We start from the raw sequence: 25,366 nt of genomic DNA, 5'->3' as shown, positions 1-25,366 counted from the left end.
GGTGAAGTATACTTTTGGCAAGGAGAAGAATATTTCCTTCAATGGCCACATACTTTGACCCAGTGACACTGATCTCTTAGCTGTTCAATGAACAAGACACTCCCTCTCTCAGCTCTGAGCATTTTCCCTGGCTTTACCCATGCCTAGAACATTCTCCCTCCTTGACTCTGCTTCCTGGCTTACCTGGCTTCCTTTAAACCCCAACTAAAATCCCATCTTCTACAGGAAGCCTTCTTCAACCCCTCTTAATTCTATTGCCTTTCCTCTATCAATTATTTCTCTTTTTTTCCTGTATCTAGATGGTTTGGATATGTTTGTTGTTTCCCCCTTTAGATTTTGAGTTCCTTGAGGACAGGGACATTGTTTTGCCTCTTTTTGTGTCTCCAGCACTTAGCATGGTATCTGGCACATAGTAGGCACTTAACAAATGTTTATTGATTTATTGATTGATTGACTGACGTCCCAGAGAATGTAATGAGCATCAAAGCCTAAAAGTCTCCACAAAGCATTACAAACAGCATTCCCAGAGATTCTGTTGGGCTCTGTTGGACTAGGGATGAAATGTACTCTGAAAAAAAAATCTCTTCCATGTAAACTTTCCATTGTATCCAACCATAATTTTTCAGTGTCACCTTCTTCCCCAGCTACACAAATATAAACAGTCTACCATCAAAAGAGCAAAAGAAATGATTTCTGTTTTATTTTCACAATCAAAATAATATCAGTTAGAAAAGTAAATAAAAATAGCAACTCCTCTCTACTAAGGAAGCTTCGGGGCCTTTTCATGGTTCCTGGTTTCTCTGCACTCTTCCACTTATCTCCACATAAATTTGGAAGGATGTGAATCACCTCCTTAATCCTTTACCGACCACTCTCCAAATACTAATGCTAATGGGCTCTAGTTTCTCTTTGTGAGGACCACGTGACCCAGATGAGAGGATCTCCACACTTCTCTGAATTTGCCTATCCCAATGGAAACATGGAAAGTCCCTGAATTTATCATTCATTTCAAGCTAATTTAAAACTCTGTTGGTGTGAATGATTTCTTGACTTTACAGCTTGGTTCTAAAAGGGACCAGATCTTTTTTTTGCTAAATATTTTAAAACTACTAAATGAGGGGTGGGTAGGTGGTACAGTGAATAGAGCCCTGGAGTGAGGAGGACCTGAGTTCAAATGCGGCCTCAGACACTTAACACTTACTAGCCATGTGACATTGGGCAAGTCACTTAGCCCCAATTGCTCTGCCTTCCCTCCTCCAAAAAGCAAAAAAAAATATCGCTAAATGAAATGGAATCTGTCATGCAAGTTTCTTCCTTTTTTGGTGCTATTTAGGGTCCAGGTGTTCGTAAGGGCTGACTTCTTATGATGTCTGCTATTCAGTTGCTTAGCTTGGAAATGCTTTTCTTTCAGAGGTATTGTAAAGAGTCCCTTGACATTTCTAGAATCACTTTAATTGCTATTAGCCAAGATATTAGCCTAGCCAAGTTGAGAGGGAAGGGGGACAGATGCAGGTGCAGCTTGGAAATTCATTTGAATTTGAGACATTCACGGCAAATTGACTCCATTCAAGATAGGTTTTCTCCCAGATGTTAAGAATCCCAGGTCCTAATAGGAAAGGCATGTTATTATCATTTTCACTGCTTCCTTAAGTCCCTGGGCTATTGGTTTCCAATTTTTAGGCTCCCTCTTCACCAGACACTTGACTATAATAGCTTCACAGTTTTTGTTCTTAGAGTGTTCCAGAGGTCTTATTAAGAAGGGTTATTTTGCTTCTTCCAAAATGCATCAATGTTATGTGAGACCAATGTAATCATTACAGTCAGAAAAGTCCTTTGCCATGACCCCATACTTGAGTGGAGTTGTGAATATGGGCCTTGATGGTATATTGCTGGTAGTGCTTGGGTTCAACTTTGTTACAAGAAAGTTTGGGGTTAAAGTTTTCTTTTTTAAAGTTTGCTGTATTATCAGCTGAGGCATAAAATGAAAGTCGATTTGTTGTCTTATGACCAAGAATTTCCCAGGAGTTGGCTTGAGATAATAATCCTTAAGCAATCCCCTGCATTTGAGAAATATGGGAAGATGGTGTGTTAGGCTTACAAGAGCCCAGATCTCACACAAACACCGTAGCAAAGATCCAAAAATGTATCAGAAAGAAAAAAGATGAAGAAAACCAACAGGAATCAGCTATAAACTCCTTCATCCAATCTGGAACTACAAAAAAGGATCATCAAAATTTTGTGGAAGCATAGAACAGAAACAAATTGTAATAGGTAGAAGGTGAAGTGTGAAAGCCCTATCCTGGCAGAAGAAAGACTGAGAGCAGCATCCAGGTTGGATTAGCCCAGAAACCCCATTCCAGGCAGGAGTAAGGGTTGAACCAGAGGCAGGAGATAGGGTCAATCCTATTGCCCATTGTGGTGATACTGAGGGACCCTAGTCCCATACAAGTCAGGACATGGGGCTAGACCAGGGCAGAAGTACAGTCCCTTCCTAATCTGAGGCAGGAGACAGGGACAATACCCAGTGTTGGTGACCCAAGGGCCCTTTCATAGCAGGAGACAGGACCAGATCGGCATCCAGACAGCTTATGGCCAACCAAACATCAAGGACTGGGCCTAAGCCACAACAGGAGACAAAGCCAAACCTTCTTCTAGTTGGTGGAGCTTAGTCTTTACCATTGACCTCAGGATGAAGTAGGGCCACATACACCATCCAGGACTATGGGAGTATAGTTTGATCCAAGAACGAGCCCTCAATCCAGTAACTGAAGCTTCCAGATATGAAGTAAAGGGAGAAAATATGAAATACAATGAAGAGATATCTTGGACTAAGAGTAGCACAAAGAGTAAACCCAGAAGAAGAAAGTAACTCCTTCGTGAGTTCAAGCAGTGACTCAGGAAAATAATGTCCTGGAGACACGGGCTAAAGAGTTCCTGGGAGAGTGAAATGAGATACAAAATGGGAAGGCTATGGAAGAAAAATAGCAATGAGAATTAACACCTTAGGACAAATTATAATAAACCTTACTCAAGAACTGAACTTCCTGGAAGCTAGAATAATCCCAACAGAAAATAATGATTCGGTGAGACAACAGAAAGTATTTAAAGCAAAATCAAAATATTGGGAAAAAAATAGAAAAAAAAATACAAAGGCAGAGGACTGGAAGATGATGTCACAGCACACAGAGGCCCAGATGAGGCCTTATCAACGTGGCAGTGAGTTGACCCACCAACCACAAGGGCCACTGCCAGGCCTATCACCACAGGGCAGGGGCTGGATGGAACAGGGTAAGAGTCAAATGCTGCCAGGGGCAGCAGCTACTCCTGGGACTACCAAATTACAGTCTAGAAATTTTAAAAGCCATTATCTGGACCTCCAGGAACCAGGATGGCAGAGTGAACCCTGGCTGTTCCAATACCCCCCTCTGACCCTAAAAACATAGTAATTATTGCCCCTTAAACAGTATTATTACTTTTATTATTATTACCTAAAATTATTACCTTAAACAGTAAAGGCTTGAGAACCCTAGAAGAAGGGCATGGCTAGGACTCTTCCTCACAATGGATAAAAAGCAGACTGCAAAGACAATGACTCTGGAGTCCAACTATTGTGAGAGGGAGGAACCAAATTCAGAGGGAGACAGTGTTGACTCTACACCCCCAGCATAAGCCTCAACAGGGAACTAGTTTCAAGCACAGAAAGCATTCCTAGATGAGCTCAAAAGAAACATTGAAAACCAAATGAGAGAGATATAAGATAAAATAAATAATTCTTTTAAAATCAAAACTGTAAATAATATATAAATAATACAATGTATGTATTATTAAAAAAAACTGTCCTGGAAAACAGGTCAAGAAGAGGTCATCTAAGAATCATCAGACTGCTTGAAAATCAACTCCCTCCTTTAAAAAAATTCCTGAATTGTATATTTCAAGAAGCCATAAATCAAAACTATTCAGATCTCTTAGAAGCATATAAAAAGTAAAAATAAAAAGAATCCATTGATCATATCCTAAAAGAAACTCAAAATGAAAGCTCCCAGGAACATCATGGTCAAATTATAGATACTGCAAGCAGCCAAAAAGAAGGTGTTCATGTACTAAGGAGTCCCAGTGAGATCATACAAAATTTTTTACCTACCACTATAAAAGAGGAAAGCTTGGCATAGGATACATCAAAAGGCAAAAGATATAGGATTATAAACAATAACAACCTATTCAGAAAAACTGAGCATAATCCTATAAAGAACTTCTCAATATTGCTGATCAAAGGGTCAAAATGAAATAGATACTTTGAAAAGGATACACAGAAGACAAGAGAAACAAACAAACAAAAAGTACCTTCCACATTGCAGGAGTTAAGGGTTTGGTACACTTTTGCCTTTGCAATCTGGAAAATCTACATAAAATATTTTGGGCCTCCCTTCATACTAAAGAAAATGGATTTTTTTCTTTTTCTTTTATGGAGTGCTTTATTATAAAGTTTGGATTAAGTATTTGATTGTAGGCTCTGTGTCATCTACTGACCTTTCTGTTTTTTCTGTGGCTTCTGCAAAATTCCCCCCAAGTTCCATTTAATTTTTTTAAAAATATTTTATGTTCATTTTTAGTTTACAACATTTATTTCCACAAGATTTTGAGTTACAAATTTTCTCCCTGTCTTTCCCCTACCCACCACTCCAGAACAGCGATCCCACTGAATACCATCTCCTCCAATCTGCTCTCTCCTATATCCTCCCCCATCCCCCCTCTAGCTTTCCAGTGGGGCAAAATGCATCTCCATACTCCAGTGTCTGTATATCTTATTTCCAAGTGCATGTAAAAATAATGATAATAGTAATTTTTTTAAACATTTAATTTTAAAACTTTGAATTCCAGATTCTTTCCCTTCTTCCCTCATCGTCAACCCTTACTGGGAAGATAAGCAGTTCAATATAGGTTGTACATGTGTAGTTATGCAAAAAATTTCCATAGTGGATATATTGTGAAAGACCAACTATATTTCCCTCCATCCTATCCCGCCCCCAACTTGTTCTATTTTCTACTTTGACCCTGTCCCTTTTCAAAAGTCTGTGCTTCTAACTACCCTCCTCCCAATCTGCCCTCCCTTCTATCATCCCCCTTCTAATCCCCTTCCCCCCTACTTTGCTGTAGGGTGAGATACCCAGTTTGGTATGTATGTTATTCCCTCCTTAAGCCAAATTCAATGAGAGTATGGTTGACCCATTCCCTTTTGCCTTCCTGTTCTTCACCTCTGTTTGTAACAGTTTTCCCTTGCCTCTTTTATATGAGATAATTTCCCCTATTCTGTCACTCCCTATCTCCTCTCATTATATTCCTCTTTCACCTCTTAATTTTATTTTTAAAATGTTATCCCTTGCTATTCAATTGATCCTGTGCCCTCTGTCTATGTATACGTGTACACATATATACACATACTCACATATGTATTCACATGCACATATACCCTCCTATATAGACATATATGCATATATGTATATATATATATACCCCTCAATTATCCTCATACTGAGAAGAGTCATAAGTTACAATTATCATTTTTTCATGTAGAAATTTAAATAATTCAACTTTGATAAGTTCCTTATGATTTCTTTTCCCTGTTTATCTTCTCATGCTTCCCTTGCTCCTTGTATTTGAATGTCGAATTTTCTATTCAACTCTGATATTTTTTGTCAAGAATACTTGAAAGTCCTCTATTCCTCTGAATGAACATATTTTCTCCTGAAACATGATACTAAGTTTTGCTGGGTAGGTGATTCTTGGTTTTAATACCAGCTCCTTTGACCTCCCGAGTATCATATTCCAAGCCCTTCAATCCCTTAATGTAGAAGCTGCTAGATCTTGTGTTATCCTGATTGTGTTTCCACAATATTCAAATTGTTTCTTCTTGGCTGCTTATAATATTTTCTCCTTGATCTGGGCACTCCAGAACCTGGCTATAGTATTCCTAGAAGTTTTCTTTTGGGGATCTTTTTCAAGAGGTGATCAATGGATTTTTTTCAACCTCTATTTTGCCCTTTGGTTCTAAAACATCAGGACAATTTTCCTTGAGAATTTCTTTTTGTTGTTGTTGTTGTAAGCAATCGGGGTTAAGTAACTTGCTCAAGGTTACACGACCAGTTATTTCTGGGTGTGGTGCTGAGTATCTGAGCCTGGATTTGATCCAGGTCATCCCGACACTGGAGCCGGTGCTCTTATTTGCTGAGCCACCTGGCCGCCCCTGAGAGAATTTCTTAAAGGATGATTTCTAGGTTCTTTTTTTGATCATGGCTTTCAGGTAGACCAATAATTTTTAAATTTTCTCTCCTGAATCTATTTTCCAGGTCAGTGGCTTTTCCAATGAGATATTTTACATTTCCTTCTATTTTTTTCATTCTTTTGGATGTCTTTAATAGTATCTTGATTTCTCATAAAGTCATTAGCTTCTGTTTGCTTCAGTCTAATTCTGAAGGAATGATTCTCTTCAGTGAGTTTTTGAAATTCTTCTTCCATTTGGCAAATTTGACTTTTTAAGGCATTCTTCTCCTCATTGCCTTTTTGAGCCTCTTTAGCCACTTGAGTTAGTCTATTTTTAAAGTGTTATTTTCTTAAGTCAGGTTGTTGACTAGATTTTCTTGCACCATTATCATTTCTCTTCCCAATTTTTCCTCTACTTCTCTTACTTGGTTTTCAGAATCCCTCTTGAGCTCCTCAATGGCCTGTAACCAGTTCACATTTTTCTTGGAAGCTTTTGGTGCAGGAGTTCTGACTTTGTTGTCTTCCTCCCATTCCATGCTTTGATCCTTTTTGTCCCCAAAAAAGGCATCTAAGGTTTCACTGCTGAGATTGCTTTGCTTGCTCATGTTGCCACTCAATTACTTGACTTTTGAGCTTTTTGTCACAGTAGAACTCTGCTTCCAGAGAGGAGAGCTTTGTCTCAAATTGCTGGGGCTTTCTCAACTGCCGGAGCTATTAGTTGGGTGCCCTCTCTGAAGCCTCCACAAGCTCTGGCACCTCATCACACACCCCAGGACGTCCACCCAAGACAGTGATCCAGATCCAAGCAGGTTAAAGCAAGAGTGATTACCCTTCAGACTGGTCTCTTGGTTCCCCTATGATCTGCAGGCCAGGAGCTCTGAAACATCCACATTGGTGGTGGCTGCATGGCCACAGCAATTCTGCTGCTTCTTACCTTCTTGCTCCAGGGGTAGAGGCCAGACTGCACTCTGGGTTCTCCTGTTCCCAAAGTCCACACTGACCTTTTACTTTTCCTTTGGCATTTATGGTTTGATAATTCTGGAAACCATCACAGGTGTTGGTGATCCACTCTCCCAAAGTCCCTCCAGCCATGGCTGTTTGGGGCTGCCCTAAGCTAAAACCTCTAGCTCACAGGGCTGGGCTCTGCTCCCAGCCTGCTGCGATGGACCCTTCCTGCCAGTGTGCTGGGCTGCCATTAGTGGGAGATTTGCTTCTCTCTGTCACTTTCAGGTTTCTGTAGCTCTAAAGTTTGTTTGGAGTCATATTTTATAGGTATTTGAGGTGGTTATGGGGGGAGCTCAGGGAGTTTTCCTGCTTCTATGCTGCCATCTTGGCTCTGCCCCATCCCATTTAATTTCTTATGCTAACCCATGATATATCAAAATTGTGATGTGGAAAGTTGAAATATGAAATGGATAACTATATACATTTGACCAATTAGAAGACAAGAAGACAGTGACAAGTGGGACACCATTTAGAGAAGTTTGGTGAATATGATGACAGATCATATGATGTGAGAAATGGTTGAAGCAATTTGGGATGTTTACACTGGAGATAGAAGATTAGGAGGGAAATGAAATCTCTTCGTATATCTGAAACACTATTACACAGAAGAGAGATTAGGCTTGTTCTGCTTGGCAACAAAAGACATAAGTAAGAATTATTTATTGAAGTTGCAAAGAGGAAATTCTGCATTAATGTAAGAGGAAGTTTCCCAAAAGACAGAGCTATTCAGAAGTGTAATGAACTGTCTTAGGAGGTAGTAGGTTGTCTGTCACTAGAGACCTGCAACCAGTGAATCAATCAACAAACAATCATTAAGTGCCTCCTATGTATGAAGCATGTTACTAAGCACAAGGGATACAAATAAGGGAAACTTTCCCTGTCCTCAAAGAAATTATATTCTAATGAGAGAGACAACATGTAAATGGCTACATGTAAGACATATACAGTGTAAACAGAAAGCATCTCAGAGGAAAGAACTGGCAATGATTGGGGATACCCCAGAATTGAGGATCAGAATAGGCTTTTGCAGAAGGTAGCATTTGAGCATTCTTGAAGGAAGAAATGGAAACAAAATTTGGATGATCACATAAGTATAAGCTATATTGTAGAATAATTATACAATGATGAATTGGACAAAATGGCCTCTGCAGTTGTTTTAATCTAAGATTCTGCTAGTCTGTATTCAAAAGTATTCTGTGTCCTCACATAGCCAATGACTTCCTTCTAACCAAACCCAAAGATCATTTTGCTAATCTCCTTTGTGCAGTGTTTATGTTTATTAGCCACCCCCTACTTCTTGAATGTCTCTCCTGTCTTGGTTTCTGTACTATCTAGGCCTTCTCCTTCTTGTGTTCCTAATTGTTTCTCTTTTTCATTCAAGACAGTGTGGAACCATGGAGAAAGCATTGATTCTAGAGTCAGAGGTCCCTAGTTCATGTTCCTGCTATGTCCCTTTCTACCTGTATGATACTGGGCAAATCAGCTAACATTTCTGGGCCTCAGATTCTTCATTTATAGATTGAAGAGGTTAGTCTTGATAACCTGTTAGGGCTCTTTTAGCTTTAAGCCTATGATATTTTGTTGACCATTCTTCTAACATTTAACTATGAGCATCTCCCCAGACAATCTTTGCCCTCATCTTTATCCTTTTCTCTTGATACATTTACCCACTCAGAAAATTTATTTACTCTCCTTAAATTAGCTATCGTGATGACTCTCAAATCTATATTTCAGACCCTGAAATGTGTTCTTTTAATTTTCTGAGTGATATGGCGGCTGATCTAATAGCTGTGTTTAAGCCAAATCCCATCCTTATCATCTCAAAACAGCAAGAGATACTGCAGATGATGAAAAATAAAAGGAGTCCCCAAACCACACTTTTGAGAACTACTACTTTAGAGATTGTGATGTTCCAAGATTGGTAGCCATACAGCATTGACAGGTAAACATTTATGTTGAAAAGATGGATTTTTGACAATAGAGTTACTAGGGATTTTTAAGAGTACCTTGCACTTTTTCAAATTTAATTCACTCTACCCTCTTCTTCCAGATCGCTTCTGGGCTTGTTGTATACTATTTAATATTTGTAGTACCTGTACCAAATATATATGCTATTCAATTAACTCAAAGGACTGACCATCAGACACATCATAATCTGGACAACAGTCATGTACATCCATTTTACTTTTCCTGTTAGGCTGTTTTCTCTAACAATCATCTATCTTGAAGGCTTGAAAAAGCCCTATGATATTAGCGGACATTATGTCTGTTACTATGCAGACATATGCTATTGTATAGCATGTATGATGCTATAATGCCTTATGCAATCAGTACATCTAGAGAATATATTTGGACCTTACGTAGCACATCCTTCAGACCATTAGCAAACACCTTTGGAGAACATAAATCTCCCATTTTAATGCTTAACTTGATGTTATTACCAGTGCTTTGGCTGTTGGTGGATTGATGGCTAAAATAGGCATTTATTAAGTTCCTGCTGTGTACAAAGTCATTGCACTAGATATTAGGGACAAAAAGACAAAACAGTTACTCTGTGGTTGAACCTGAAAAAAATCTTGTATGATCCCAACATGTGATTGTGGGAGAAGAGCAGAGTTAAAAAAGCAAAAACAAAAAACAAAACAAAACAACAAACTACAAAATTACAATAACCCTTGAGATCTCTCCAAACTGAAGCAATGAACCCAGAAGACAACTTGATGAGGCAATGTCATAGTTAATGGTCTTGTAGAAAAACACTTTTAGACACACAATAGGCCTCTAATAAACATTTGTATACCATAATTTTTATTTAGTCATTTCCCAGTTAATCTGTAATCCCATTATTCCCAGTTCTTTGGTATAACAAAAAGAACTGTGAAAATGTGTTTGTACTTATGAGTCTTTTTTCCTCTATCCTTGATCACTTTGGCATATATATAATATCGCTGGGTCAAATGGCATGAATAGTTTCATGACTTTTAGAGTATTGTTCCTGACTTGCCCCTGGTCCATGTGCTAGAAGCCTTCTGTGCTCTCTCTAGGGACTTCCAGGCTAGGCTTTTTTGACTAAACACTTTTTATGGTATATATAGAAACTGTAGTTTCTTGATTATTTTTCATTCTTATCTTCTATTTTTATTCTTGCTAGACTTGTGAGAGAGTTGGGATATTCTATTTCCTCTCAGTCTGCCATCTTGAAGAGAAAATGCAACATGTAGTAGTTTTATTAAGCACCCACTGCATGGAGAGTACTATAATAGATCCTGGGGGAGATATAAAATGTAGATAAGGCATTATTCCTGCACCCAAGGGTTTTATACTTTTGTAGGGGGACTAACACAGATAGCTGTAATACTCAACAAAATTCCCAAAGGAATGCCCCCAAAATATTTTAATTACATTGGCAATATTGTAGGATTTATATCCCAAGATGAAACTTTGAAAGATTATTTGAACATACAAGTTTGTATTTGAAAACTAATCTCATTATTTATTGACTCTTCAATTAGATGACAAGTTCCTTGAGAGTAGGAATATTGCCTTGAATTTCTTTCTCTTCAGTAAACGAGTTCCTTATCTGGAGTCATTTGAGAAACACACTGAATTTTTATGTTTATTTGATGCTCAACTGAGTCTGTGCCTTTGTATTTCAGATTCATCTCTTACTTTGCCACAAATGATGGGTGTTGGACTGGGATCTGTGGCTGCCGTGATCATCATAGTGCTTCTGTCTTTCTTAGTAGTATGGTATGTATGAGAAACAGATTGGAACTGAACACATACACATTTGATGTAGTAGATTCTATTACTAAGTAGAGAATTGTTATGAGAAGTTATTCAACAAATGCTTACTTGCTGGGGATACCAAGAAAGCCAAACGCTATTCCTTAGTCTCAGGGAGCTCACAGTCTAATGGGAGGTTTGTCTAAGAAAAGGAAGGCGAGACTAGAAGAGAGTCCATTTAAGAGAAATAAAGGGTGGGACCAAACCAATGGCAAACAAAACAAAACAACATTATTTGTACCCTACAATCTTGTCAATATAATTTGCTTGATATTTTTCAAACGTCCTCACTTTTCTTGCCTTTGTGACTTGGCTCACACCCTTATCTGCTCTTGGAATGCCTTCTCCTACTATCTCCTGTTAAGGAAATACTGCCCATCTTTCAAAGTTTACCTAAGTTTCCATCTTCTCCATGTAATTTTCCTGGATCACCAGCCAGAAGTAATTGATTCCTTTGAACCCAGGTAGAGCATTTGTTTGTTCCCATCCTATACTTTCACACTGTTCTGTATGCTGGGTACTTGTGTCCATCTCTTACTACATGATTATATTGGAAGCCCCCTGGGTCAGTTAGGTGATCATTGGATAGAATCCTGAGCCAGAGTCAGAAAGATCTGAGTTCAAATTCAGCCCTGGACATTTACTAGCTGTGCAACCCTGGTCAAGTCTGCCTTGGTTTCCTCTACTGTAAAATAGGCATGATAATAGTAGCATTTACCTTGCAGGGTTGTGGTAAGAATCAAATAAGATAAGGGCTGTTTCCCAAAGAGATCATAGAAGTGGGAAAAAGTCCCATATAGAAAAATTTTTATAGCAGCTCTTTTTGTAGTGGCAAAGAATTTGAAATCAAGGGGATGCCCATTCATTGGGGAATGGCTAAACAAGTTGTGGTATATGAATGTAATGGAATACTATTGTGCTATAAGAAATGAGGAGCAGACAGACTTCATAATTACCTGGAGAGACTTGTATGAACTAGTACTGACTGAGGAGAGCAGAACCAGGAGAATTTTGCACATAATTATAGACACATCATATGAGTGATGACTAACTTTGATAGATTGGGCTCCTCTCAGCAATGCAAGGTTAGAAGACAACTCCAAAAGACTCATGATGGAAAAGGCTTTCCACACCCAGAGAAAGAACTACAGAGTCTGCAGATGGAAGCAAACTACTTGCTCCCTCTCTTTCCTTTTGTTCCTTCTTTCTCGTTGTTCACTCCATTGGTTATAATTCTTCTTTACAACTTGACTAGTGTTTAATGCGAAGGTATTTATAGAACCTATATCAGATTGCATGCTGCCATGGGGGAGAGGGGGAGAAATTTTGGAACTCAAGGGATTGTGGAACTGAATGTTGTAAATTAATAGTAAACAAATTAAAATTTTAAAAAAGAATCAAATAAATAATATTTATAAAGTGCTTAGTACAGTATCTGGCACACACTAGATGCTTAATAAATGACTGTTCCCTTCCATTTCCCCTGAGAAATATTGTAGCCTACTGAACTTTTTACCCTCCTATATCTAGCATGTTGCGTTACATGTAGTGAGTATTCAATAAAAGTTCCTCCAGTTGACTTTATTAGAGAGAATAAAATGCATGTGTGACAGAGGAAGGGAGCAGTGATGGCTTTTCACAGACCTGATAATTCATTCTGAGCTAATACACATTTATTAAGTGCTTGCTGTGTGCAAGGTAGTATACTAGGCAAAGATAATATGAAAACAAAATGGTAAAATATTTCCTACCTTTAAGAACTTACATTCTGCTAGGGGAAAGGCACACTGTGTAAATGGATAAGTATATAAATGAATATTTGAGGAAGGAAAATAGAACTAGAGTTATGTGAACCATGAAGATAAATTATAAATAACACAGTTACTGTAAAGAATGTGGTACAGTCTGATGGGCTGTGAAACCCAGAGCCCACAATGGTCCAGGGTTAATCTCAAAGGGCTTCTTCAAAATAACAGTCCTCTTTAGCTCTTTAGGCTTACACTCCAAGTTTGTTGTTCTGTCATCTTCAGTTGTGTCTGACTCTCTGTGACCCCATTTTGGGTTCTCTTGGCAAAGATACTGGAGTGGTTTTCCATTTCCTTTTCCAACTCATTTTATAGATGAAGAAACTGAGGCAAACAAGGTTAAGTGACTTGCCCAGGTCACACACCTAGTAAGTGTCTGAGACCAGATTTGAACTCAGGAAGATGAGTCTTTCTGACTCCAGACACAGCTCTCTATCCACTATGACCCCTTATTTCATGACTTCATTCTTGGCAAAGATACTGGAGTGGTTTGCCATTTCCTTCTCCAGCCCGTTTTTACAGATAAGGAAACTAAGACACACAAGGTTCAGTGACTTGCCCAGGGTCACACAGTTAGTAAGTGTCTGAGGCCAGATTGGAACTCAGGAAGATGAGTTTTCCTGACTCCAGGCACAGCTGTATCCACTGTGCCACCTAGCTGCCCACCCATAGTTTGCTCTAGGAAAATCAATGAATATAGCTCACATCTAAAGCTTAGCACAGTTCCTGGAACATAGTGGATGGCTAATAAATGTTTGTTGGCTTGCTAACATGTCTAGGTCTATTCTACAGACATGTTCTTCATGATTTTCCTGTATGATCCTATATGATCAGGTACAAGACTGTCTTTGTTTCACCCCACAGAAAATGCAGAAGATTCAAAGGACTCACAGTCCATAAAAAAGTTATTCTTCCTCTCTTTGATGTATACATACACATATGAGATAATGACATTGGGGAAGGAAAGGTATGTTTCTTCTTCTGCCTTCCTCATAGCCCCTCACCCCTTGTCCATAATGTGTAGTTGAACTCTTCCTGGACCAGGTGTTACATAGAATGCAACAGGTTTGTCAGAGGGACTCTAGTATATGCCTAGACTACGTTTTGAGTCCTCCAATTTTTCCTTTGAAAAGATTTGCCAGATTTGTCAGAAATGTCAGCCCTCAAAACAAAGATTTCTTTCCCTTTATACTTTAAAGCCAAGCTAGTATACGTGAGCTAATAATGTGGTGTAATGGAAAGAACAATACTTTTGGCATCAGACAAACTGATTTGAAATGCTGGTTCTACTAACTAGCCCATGCAACCTTGGCCTTAGCTTCTCTGGGCCTCAATCTATTCCTCTGAAAAATGGGAGAGTTAGGTTAGATGACTTTCAAAAGTCCTTTGTAGCTCTTCCTTTCTGTGAGAGGTTATGTGAATTGTCATGCGGCTAATGTAAGAGATCAGATTTGAACCATGTTTTTCCTGACTCCAGGTCCTACACTGTATCTGTTACGCCATACTGCCCCTTATAAACCCAATTTCAGATAGGTTGCTTAGTGGATAGAATACCATGGTTTAGATTGCTTCTTGTTGGCCATCTTAGTGATAGGGATTAGACTTATGACTTCTTTAGTATAAGGAACTTCCAGGTGAATAATGTCTCAACCAGCATAGGTGGCACCTTCAGCTGTACCTAGAATTAGAAAGACTAGACCAATTCAGGCATTACTAGTTATGTGACCCTGAGCTTAACGCTTTTAATCTCAGTGTGCTCATTGGCAAAATGGGGTTAATAATATCACATATCTCACAAGTCAGCTAGGTGGCGTGGTGAATGGAGTAACAGGCCTGGACTTAGAAAGAGTCATCTTCCTGAGTTCAAATCTGGCCATAGACACTTACTAACTGTGTGATCCTGGGCAAGTCACTTCACCCTGTTCACCTCAGTTTCCACATCTGTAAAATGAGCTGGAGAAGGAAATGGCAAACCCCTCTAGGATCTCTGTCAAGAAAACCCCAAATGGGGACATGATTGAAAATGATTTAACACCAATTTCACAGGGTTCATGTGGAGCTCAAGTGAGATAACATGTGCAAAGCATTTTGCAAAACTTTAGCCTTGGCTTTTATTATTTCTTCATCTGTTAAAGGAGGGACCTGGACTAGACAACCTACTAAGGTGCCTTTCCAGCTTTGAGTTGGTGCCCAAAGAACCTGTCTTTGGTATGTAGGGAAATATCTATGACAAAAGCTGTCACAGATCCTTGTGGGATGAAAGGTACCACAGCCTACCTAAGCTAGGACTGACAAATGCTGATTGGGGGAGAAGTTGGGAGAAGAGGGCAGTATGTGCTTGAGACAGAGGAAGCAGGTCTGCAGCATGAAGATAGCAACTGTGAACCAGAAAGCAAAGTATTAACTTCTGTGGTCCCAAAATGAAAGGGACTGACATGAGTGGAAAGACCAGTTGCAAGAAGTAGGCTCCTTTGCTGCAAATCGGGACCAGATCAGGAACGGAAAATGCAGAACAGTGGGGAAAGTTAGCCACCTGTCTGAATCAATCGAATTCCTAATGCTTAGTATTTTTAACACAGCTGCTGGTCTTCCCTTTCCCTGCCTAGAACTAATGTGTTGATATGTTCACATATGACTCTGCTTAATGTGCCTCAATCTGACTCAGTGGTCAGCCTATAAGTTTGTACACTGTCTCTCCCCTTGATGCCTGATAGGGGTATGTGTGTGTGTGTGTGTGTGTGTGTGGTTGGGGGGGAGGGGGAGCAGGGCCTCCTGTTCCTTTCCTGCAGAACAATAACCTAGTTTACTGAGTAATGAAGGTGACCTTGTCCCCTCCCTGATATCCTAAATAATGTTTTGTTTTCTAGCCTGTTTGTAAATACAATGTGGATGAGGACTTCAGGGCTAAAGTGGGTCTGTCAACTTGATTCAATTCAACAAACATTTATTAAATGCCTACTATGTGCCAGTCTCTCTACCAGGCACTGAAACGAACAAAGACAAACATAAGAGATTGCCCCTGCCCAGAAGGACCTTTCCATCTACTAGGTGTAGCAAAGACCAATGAAGCACATGGAAGACAGTCTGAAGGGAAAACCCCAGGTTGTTTCACTGAGTGCCAGTATAGGTCTCCCACCCTTTCTACCAGTTTCTGGGAAGACCTGCTCTTGCAAAAGTTGGGGGTATATGCTCAAATCTGGTCCCCCAGGCTAAATGACTCCATAGGAGTGGAGTCAATCTACTTTTGTATCATAATTTTGCTGTTGGCCAAATTCCCAGCTTTCCTGGGTAGGAAACAACCTCTAAGCTAAGGACTGCATCATGCAATCATGGCTTCAACTCAGATTTTTTTGACTTATTGTACAGTGCACTTTCCCTCACTTCATGCTCCCTGTTCTAAGACCAGTGCTTTTAGAAAAATGGAGAGGGGTGGCTAGGTGGCGCAGTGAATAGAGCACTAGCCCTGGAGTCAGGAGGACCTGAGTTCAAATTCAGCCTCAGACACTTAACACAAAAACTAGCCGTGTGACCTTGGGCAAGTCACTTAACCCCAATTGCCCCTCCAAAAAGCAAAAAAAAAAAAAATGGAGAAAGAGACTGTATTAAAGAAACTGTCACTCCTTTTGGTTGCTAACCTTCATAAAAATGGGCTTGGTCAAATCATTGACCTTTATAAGTGTATCTTAAGCTGGGTCCTGTATGGGAGGAGATTGTGACATATGCCAATAGTCCTAAGTGGAAATAGAATTTGAGGACCTTTTTCCAGCACAATAAAACAAAGTGCTTTTATTTATATGGCTTTCCTTCCTCACAAATATTAGCCCATTTATTAATAACCCCATGTAGCCTTCCCACATGACAACATTTATCTGAAATCTGTTCTTATGTTCAGAAAAGGAACTGAAAACAGTTTTAAATAAAAGAAAAATCCCATTTCCTTATGAAGTTTGTGTTGTTTCTGCTCCATAGGCTATACACACAACATTCAATATGTAAACATATATATATATATAATATATATACTGTTAAAAATAGCATATGTATATAAAGTAACTTATTTGCATATCTCTGTTTATATGTATGTATTATACTTATATGAGTATACATGTAATAGTTTATATATACATACATATATTGTTCAGTTGTATCTAAGTCTTGGTGACCCTATTTGGGGTTTTCTTGCCAAAGATACTGAAGTGACTTGCCATTTCCTTCTCCAACTCATTTTACAGATGAAGAACTGAGACAAGTAGGTTTAAGGGACTTTCCCAGGATCACACTAGTAATTGTGTGATAATAACTTAACTAGCTAGTAAGTGTCTGAGGCCAGATTTGAACTCACAAAGATGAATCTTCCTGATTCCCAGCCCACTGTTCTATCTACTGTGCCAGCAATATATAGACACACATCTATATGCACTTAAGATAGGTGCAGAAACATGGAAATAGCAATACTAAGTTTTCTATGAAAGATTAAAAAAAAACAAAAAACATCACTGTCATTATGAGGATCATAGGACTTAGTGGTTGAAAGAAAGTTTAAGAACATAGAATCATATATGTAGAGCTGGAAGAACATTAAAGGCCCTCTAATCCAATTCTTTCATTTTACAGATGAGGAAAATGAGGCTTAGGGAGATTAAGTGACTCTGCTTAGAATCACACAGCTAGAAGGTGATTGGTAAGATTTGAAAACAGATCCTCTGATTGGAGTCAGTGGTGCTCTTTCTGTTGTACTCTGCTGCTTCTCATGGATCATAGTCCAACCTCTCCATTTTGCAATTGGGGAAAGTGAGGTCCAGAACTGTGAAACAACATACCTGACATCATACAATTAGTAAGTAGCATTTGAATCTTTGATAATGAGCTGCTAATTTTTTTTAGCACTGAAAAAGAAAGAAAAAGAAAACCTGTTACAAATATATGTAGTCAAGCAAAACAGATTCCCACATTGACTACATCCAGAAAAATATGTATTGTCTTGCATTCTGAGGCCATCATGTCTCTCTAAAGGAGGCAGGCAGGTGGCATGTTTCATCATGAGTCATCTGGAATTATGGCTAGTCATTGTGGTGGTCAGAATTTCCTGAGTCTTTCAAAATTATTTGTCTTTATAATACTGTTGTTACTGTATAAATTGTTCTCTTGGTTCTGCTCGCTTTCCTTTATATCAGTTCATTTAAGCCTTCTCAGATGTTTCTGAAACTATCTTCATTTCTTAAAGCATAATAGTATTCTAATTAGTATATTAGTCCGTCAATTGGGATTTATTAAATACCTGCTGTGTACCAGGCACTGTCCTACACACTAGGGACACAAACAAAGGAAAGAAAAAATAAAAGAACTATTCTCACTTTTTGGTGTTGCTTTAAGTCAATCTTTAGATCAAAGTGGATTTACAGGAGAGAGTGTAAGTATAAAGAGATTAATAACTTAAAATGAATTGAACCCTGACATGTGGTAGAAGAATATTTTTAGTGCAGTCAGGAACTGATGTGCATTTCCATGTGTTCTGTGTGGGTTCTTTAGTAGATCTTTTATTTTAGTTTCAGTCAGTTAAATAAATATGTGCTGACTGTGCCAAGCTCTGTGCTAAGCGCTGGAAATACAGAGAAAGGAAAGGGACAAGTCTGTCAAGGAGCTCACAGTCTAATGGGGGAGAAAACATGCAAAGAACTAGATACAAAAAACCTTCTAGGATAAATTAGGGGTAGTCTCAAAGAGAAGGCACGAAGATTAAGGAGGACTGGGAAAGGTTTCTTGCAGAAAATGGGACTTTAGCTGAGAATTGAAGGAAACCAGGAGGCAGAAATGGAGAGACTTCCAAGCCTGGGGGATAGCCAGTAAAAACTCTTGATTTGGGAGATAAGAGTATCATGTTCAAAGATTAGCAAGGAGGTCAGTGTCATTGGATCTAAGAATATGTAGAGGGAGCAAAGAGGAAGAAGACTGGAAATGTAACAAGGGATCAGTTAATAAAGAGGTTTTAAAAGTCTAAAACTTGTAGAACCATTCCCCAGCTGATAGGCACCCTTTCAGTTTCTAATTCTTTGCCCCTGCAAAAAAAAAAGCTGCTAGAAATATTTTTGCACATATGGAACCCTTCCTTTTTCCCTGATCTCTTTGGGGCACAGCCCTAGAGGTGGTATCACTGGGTCAAAGGGTATGCACAGATTAATAACTTTTAGACATGGTTTCAAGTTGCTTTCAGAGTGACTTGGACTAGTTCACAGCTTCACCAACAGTAAGAAGTATTTACATTTATTAAGCCCCTAGTTCAAGGTACCAACAGTATATCAATGTAGCTGTCTTCCCATAATCTCTCCAGCATTTGTCATCTCTTTTTTCTTAACCTTGTCGATCTGATGAGTATGAAGTAGAATCTCAGAGTAGTTTTAATTTTCATTTCTGTAATTACTGAGCTTATTTGCTTCTGTATGTTGTGTATCCAATCTGTCCTACTGATCAACTTCTGTGTTTCTTAACCAGTACCAAATTGTTTTGGTGATAATTGCTTTGCAATACACTTTGATGTCTGGCATGCCTAGGCTCTCTTTCTTTCTACCTTTTCTTCATGTTTTCCCTTAAGATTCTTTATAATATATTCCTCCAAATTAATTTTATTACCTTTTCTATATCTATAAAGTAATAATTGAGTAATTTGATTGCTATAGCACTGAATAAGTAAATTAATTTAAGGGGTTGTGTCATTTTTTATCATATTGGCTCAATCTATCCATAAGTAATTAATATTTCTTCAGTTATTTAGATGCATGATTTGTATAAACAATTTTTGTAGTTATTTTCATATAGTTTTTGTGCCTTGGCAAATAGAATACCAAACATTTTATTTTATTTGTAGTTATTTTAAATGAAATTTCCCTTTGTATCTCTTCCTGCTAGATTGTGTTGGTAATATATAGTAATAGTATAATGATTTATATAGGTTTATTTTATGTCCAGCAATTTTACTGAAGTACCTATTTCAAATGTTTTTAGTGATCTCAGAAGTTTTTTTTAAGCAACCAATCATATCATCTGCAAAAAAAAAAAAAAACAACTAATAATTTTCTTTCCTCGGTTTTATGATTTTTCCCTGTTTCTTTTTTTTGTCTTATCACTGTTGCTAAAATTTCTAGCAAATATATTGAATAGTAATAATTATAATGGACATTCTTATTTTTTCCTTGATGTTTTTGGAAAGGCTTCTAGTTTATCACCGTAACAGATAATGTTGACTCTTGGTTTTTGTTAGATACTTCTTATCATATTAAGGAAATATCTGTTTATTCTTATGCTTTTTAGTGTGTGTTTTTTTAAATGAACGGGTATTGTATTTTGTCAAGCTTTTTCTGCATCTATTTATATAATCATATGAGGTGTTGTCGTTCTTATTGTTTATAGTTTTCCTAATTAATATTGCACTAGCCCTATATTCCTGATATAAATCAACCTTAGTATAGTATGTAATATTTCAGATATGATGTCTTAGTCCCCTTGTTAATATTTCATTTAAAGTTATTTGCATAAAAATTCATTAGAGATATGATTAGTCTGTCATTTTCTTTTTCTGTTTAGATTCTCCCTGGTTTTAGATATAAAGATAATATTTGTATCATAGAGTTTGGTAGAATTCCTTTTCCTATTTTTTTCAAACAGATTTTGTAGTATTGGAATTAATTGTTCTTTTAAATGTTTGATACAATTCATTCATAAATCATTATAATCCCAGGTTTGCTTGTCTTTTTCTCCTTTGGAAGCTCACTTATGTCTTGTTAAGTTTCTTTTTTTCTGAGATTAAGTCCTTCAATTCTTTTTAGTTCTTGTTACCTGGGACTTTATATATTTTTGTTAATGTTTATCTGTTTTGTTTAGATTTTCATTTTTATTAACATAAAATTAGGTGAAATAATTTCTAATAATTTCTTTTATTTGTTCATAGTTTGTCAATAGACCTTTTACATTTTGGTAGTGATCATTTGATTTTCTTCTTTCTTTTCTAAAAAACTGAAATTAACCAATGGTCTGTTTTATCTGCTTACTAATTTTTCAGAAATCAGCTCCTAGTTTTATTTATTAATTCAATGAGGTTTTTGCTGTCAATTTTTTAAATCTCTTCTTTGATTGTGATGTTTAATTGTGGGGTTTTAATTCCTTGGTTTTCTCATTTGGGAGTGGGGGTTTCATGCCTAATTCATTGATCTGTTCCATTTTTGTCATTATGTTTAATGAAAGTATCAGTTGAATCTATGCTTTGTTCTTTGACCTCCTCATTCTTTAAGATTAAATTACTTAGTTCCCAGTTAATTTCTAATCATTTCTTTAGTGTTCCTTTAATTTTTATTCAATATAAGTTTAGTGCATTGTGTTCTATAAAAGATGTGTTTAATAATTCTGCTTTTTTTGCATTTGCTTATGAGGATCTTATGTCTTAGTGTGGTCTATTTTTGTAAAGGTGCCACACAAAGTTGAGAAATAGGTATACTCTTTTCTATTGCCATTCAGCAATCCCCAGCCAGCTAGTAAATCTAACTTCTCTAAAATTCTGTGGAGGTCCTCAACTTTTGTTTATCTTTTAGTTGAATTTATCTAGCTCTGAATGGGACAAATTGAGGTACTCAAATATTATAATTTTACTCTCTATCCCTGCAACTCAGTTAACTTCTCCTTTAAGTATTTAGATTCCATGTCATTTGGTTCACATAGGTTTAGTATTGATATTATTTCCATATCTAAGATACTTTTTAACATAATATAATTTTCCTATTTAACTTTTAAGCCCATATTTGCTATTGGTTTACCTGAAATCACGATTACTGTTCCTGCCTTTTTTACTTTAATTGAAGCATAATAGGTTTTTATCCAGTCCCTTCTTTGACCCTTTGTGCATCCTCATTTCAAGTGTTTTAAAAACTGTGTTGTTGGAGTCTCTTTTCTAATCCATTCTGCTATCCTCTCCCATTTTATGGATGAGTACATTCCATTTACATCTGCAATCATGATTGTATATTTTCATAAGCCAATTTGATTATAGTTTAGCTTCTCTTTGTTTCCTGCTCCTTGATTATAAAGAAAAAGGTAGTGAGAGAGAGGAAGTGTACTCAACAACAGTTCTGTAGTTTTGATGCATTCTGCTTCTGTTCCCCTTCCCTTCTTTTTCCCTTACCTGGAATCCATTCATAGATTTTAATGTTTTCTTTCTTTTTTATAAACCCCTCTACACAGTTCATCTTTTAAGTTAGAATTTGTTTTCCCTAGGACCTTCCCTTTTCTCCCCTCCTCTTTGTTATCTTCTTTCCTTCCTATTTCCCTTTTGAGTCAGAATGTATTTTTGTACCTAGCTGTTCATATGTATTTTTCCCTCCTTTGACCAGTTCAGATGAAAGTGAAGTTCAAATATACTACCCACCTCTTCCTCCTCATTTGTATAGTTTTCTATTTGTGTACACTGATTATTTGAGAACACTTTTATCATCTTTATTCTTCCCCTCTCCCTGCCCTACTAAATATATTATTTTTTCCTTACCTTCACTTAGAAAATAACTCTTAGACCCTCGGTCTTTAATTTAGATTCCTACTGAGACCCTTAATGAAGATAAGAGTTCCGAGGGACCTGTTGTATCATCTTCCCATGTTAAAATTTAATCTCTTTAAAATTTATGACTAATTTTTGCCTCTTTTGTTTTCATCTTGACTCCTGTCTTTGAATTTCAAAGTTTCTACACAGCTCTGATCTTTTAATCAAGATTGCTTGGAAATTTTCTATTTCATTAAAGGCTCATCCCTGTATGATCATACATCATGTTTCTGGATAAGCTACTGGTTTTAAGTCAAGATCTTTTACCCTCATAAATATCATATTCCAAATTTTCCACTCCTTTATAATGGTGGCCACTTGGTGTGATGCTTAATTGTGGCTTCTTAGTACTTGAATTATTTCTGACTGCTTGCTGGGGTTCTTTTTTCTCCTTTTATTTAGAAAGCTCCATATTTTGGCTGTAATATTCCTTTTTCTTGATTGCTGTGCTTTTATTTCAAAATCCTTTCCATTTCTTTATTGAATATAAATCAGTAAAGAAGGGTGAGTAGTCAACAGTGTCAATGTGACAGTAGAGAAAACAAAGAGTGAGGATTGATTAAAGGCCATTTGACTGAATAATTAAGAGACTATTGGCAACTTTGGAGAGAAGAGATAGCCAGATTTCAGGGGACTAAAAAAGAGTGTGAATAAAAAGTACCTTAGAGGTCATGTAGTCCAACTCCCTCATTTTACAGGTGAAGAAACTAAATCCTAAGAAAGGTGACCTAACTTGGCCCGAGATCACACAGACGGTAAACAGCAGAGGTGACATTCAAAATCAAGTCCTTTGACTCCAAATCTAACACTCCTCCTCCTTTCACTATATTAACTATTTGTTTTTTGGAAGGAAAAAAAAAACCCAGAAACTATATGACCTTGGAGAGGAAATCATTAGGTATTTATTTCTGTATTATTATTTTATTTCTCTCTACTTAGTGAGCTTTTGATAAAGGCTTATGTAAATTTTGAAGTAAGCACTTTGAGGGCCAACTCTGCTTTTAATACTAATGAATGCTCATACTGCCTTGAATATTAATTCTTCCTTTGTGCACAGTAAAAATTTTCTTTGAATTGTCTGGTGTTTGTTTATAGATGGAAGTATTATAGGAAGTAATCAAAAGGACTATGCCTTTACTTATAGATGACTTACAGATAAAAAATAATGAATCTCCAAGTACTTTAGCTAACTATATGATTTTTAATTTTTTCCCATTTCATTAGTTTTTAGTATCCTTACTTTCTTTAAAAAAATTATTCATGCCTTTTGTTTTTTAAGTTGTACTCATTTCCTGAAACATACCATCCCCAAGCAATAAACTCTTCCATATTAAAGAAAAACTGTCAGCTAAAACCAATCACCATAGTAACCACATTCTATATGCAACATTTTGCACCTGTAATCCCCTTCTTTTCTACAAAGAGGGAAATGTGTTTTATCCTCTACTGTCTTGTAATAAGGACTAGATACCTATCAGCATGTAATATAGTATACCTGTATCCAGATGCATATGCATATGTGTATATTTTACATATATCTGCATTGATGTATGTATTTGTGAGGATGTCCCTATGCATAGTATAAATATTTGTGAGAGGTGTGGGCAGTTAAGTGGTCAGTGGATATCACTCCAGACTTGGAGTCAGGAAGACCCAAGTTCAGATTCGACCTTAGAGGTTTTACTAACTGTGTGATCCTGGGAAAGTCATTTACCTCAGTTTCATCATCTATAAAATAGTGATAATCTCAGGGTTATGGTGAGGAACAAGGAAGATAGTTATTGTAAAGTGCTTATCACAGTGCCTGGCATGAAGTAAGTACGACATAAATGTTAGCTATGATGCTGCTGCTGCTGCTGACTCCCTCACCTATTGTAAATTGGAAGGGTGTGCCTTCCCTTTGTGGGTTTTTTGCTTTATATAGCTTGTTTGTTCATAGTCATTTGCATGTAATCTCCCCCATTAGATTGTGAGCTCCTTGAGAGAAGAGACTTTTTCCTTTCTTTGTATCTCCAGAATTTAGCACATAGCCTGGTACAGTCAGCACTTAATAAACATTTACTGACTGACTGAAACCAAGTATTCACTGATAAAGGAGCCAATAGAGAGCCTACACAGTACACATAGAAATGCACATAAAATTCTTGCCAGATCAAAAATATTCTTCTACCACATCAAAGGGTTGATTCACTTTAATTTATTAATCTCTTTCTGCTTATACTCTCTCCTGTAAATCCACTTTGATCTGGTTAAAGTTTAACTGAAATCAACACCATAAGGTTTGTAATTCCCACCTTCCTATGCCTCTCAGTGAAGCTGGATCTGTCTTCAGTTTTACTCATATTTATTAAAGTCAAGTAAACAAGCATTTATTAAATGCCTCTTATGTACCAGATACTTCATTAAGTGCTGGGGAGATAAAAACCAAAACAAACAGTGGCCCTGATAACATTAAACATGGAACATAGATTAGCAGCCCCTATTTCCTTTAGATTAGAACAGGGGAAAGAACAGAAAGCCAAGAGGAGACAGAACAAGAGATAGGTAGAGGTAGATACTGTCAGCTAAGCACCCCTAAATTCAGAACTGGCTTTTCCTGTCTTAGGCTCTCTTTCAGAAGAGTTGAGATGAAACCCTAGAGGCATAAGGCAATTAATGACAGCTGTTTCCTTTCCCAGCCTTGGAGTCAAAAGAAAAGGAAGTTGCATTTGAGGGGCAATTGGGTTCTCTTACTACACATGATCTGATGAGAGCAGCAAATATTCCCATCACCAGTTTAGCAACAATGCCATCATCTCATCACAGCCCCCCGGGAGGGGATAATTTCAAAGTAAAATGCTCTGACCGAAAATCACCAAGCCATGTGTTTCTAAGATGGAGAACAAATTCTGAACCCTCACTTTCAATCCAGCTTCTCTCCTTCAAAGGCCTTTCT

General features: G+C 37.4%; 1 protein-coding gene across 3 annotated transcripts in view; it reads left to right on the top strand.

Moving 5' to 3' along the window:
• The window catches only part of SUSD1 (sushi domain containing 1), a 365,003-nt gene that overhangs the window by 318,159 nt on the left and 21,478 nt on the right, over nt 1-25,366 (top strand). For all 3 annotated transcript variants that reach the window (XM_069085316.1, XM_069085318.1, XM_069085317.1), the window contains one exon: nt 10,920-11,013. In XM_069085316.1, coding sequence (XP_068941417.1) covers nt 10,920-11,013 — 94 coding nt within the window. The remainder of the gene's footprint in view (nt 1-10,919; nt 11,014-25,366) is intronic.

This window comes from Petaurus breviceps, unplaced genomic scaffold (genome assembly GCF_028583685.1).
Source record: "Petaurus breviceps papuanus isolate PSGF00001 unplaced genomic scaffold, PetGlider_PUasm1.0 175, whole genome shotgun sequence".
Taxonomy (NCBI): domain Eukaryota; kingdom Metazoa; phylum Chordata; class Mammalia; order Diprotodontia; family Petauridae; genus Petaurus; species Petaurus breviceps.
Note: the sequence above shows the minus strand (reverse complement) of the source record. Positions and strands in the feature narration are given on the sequence as shown.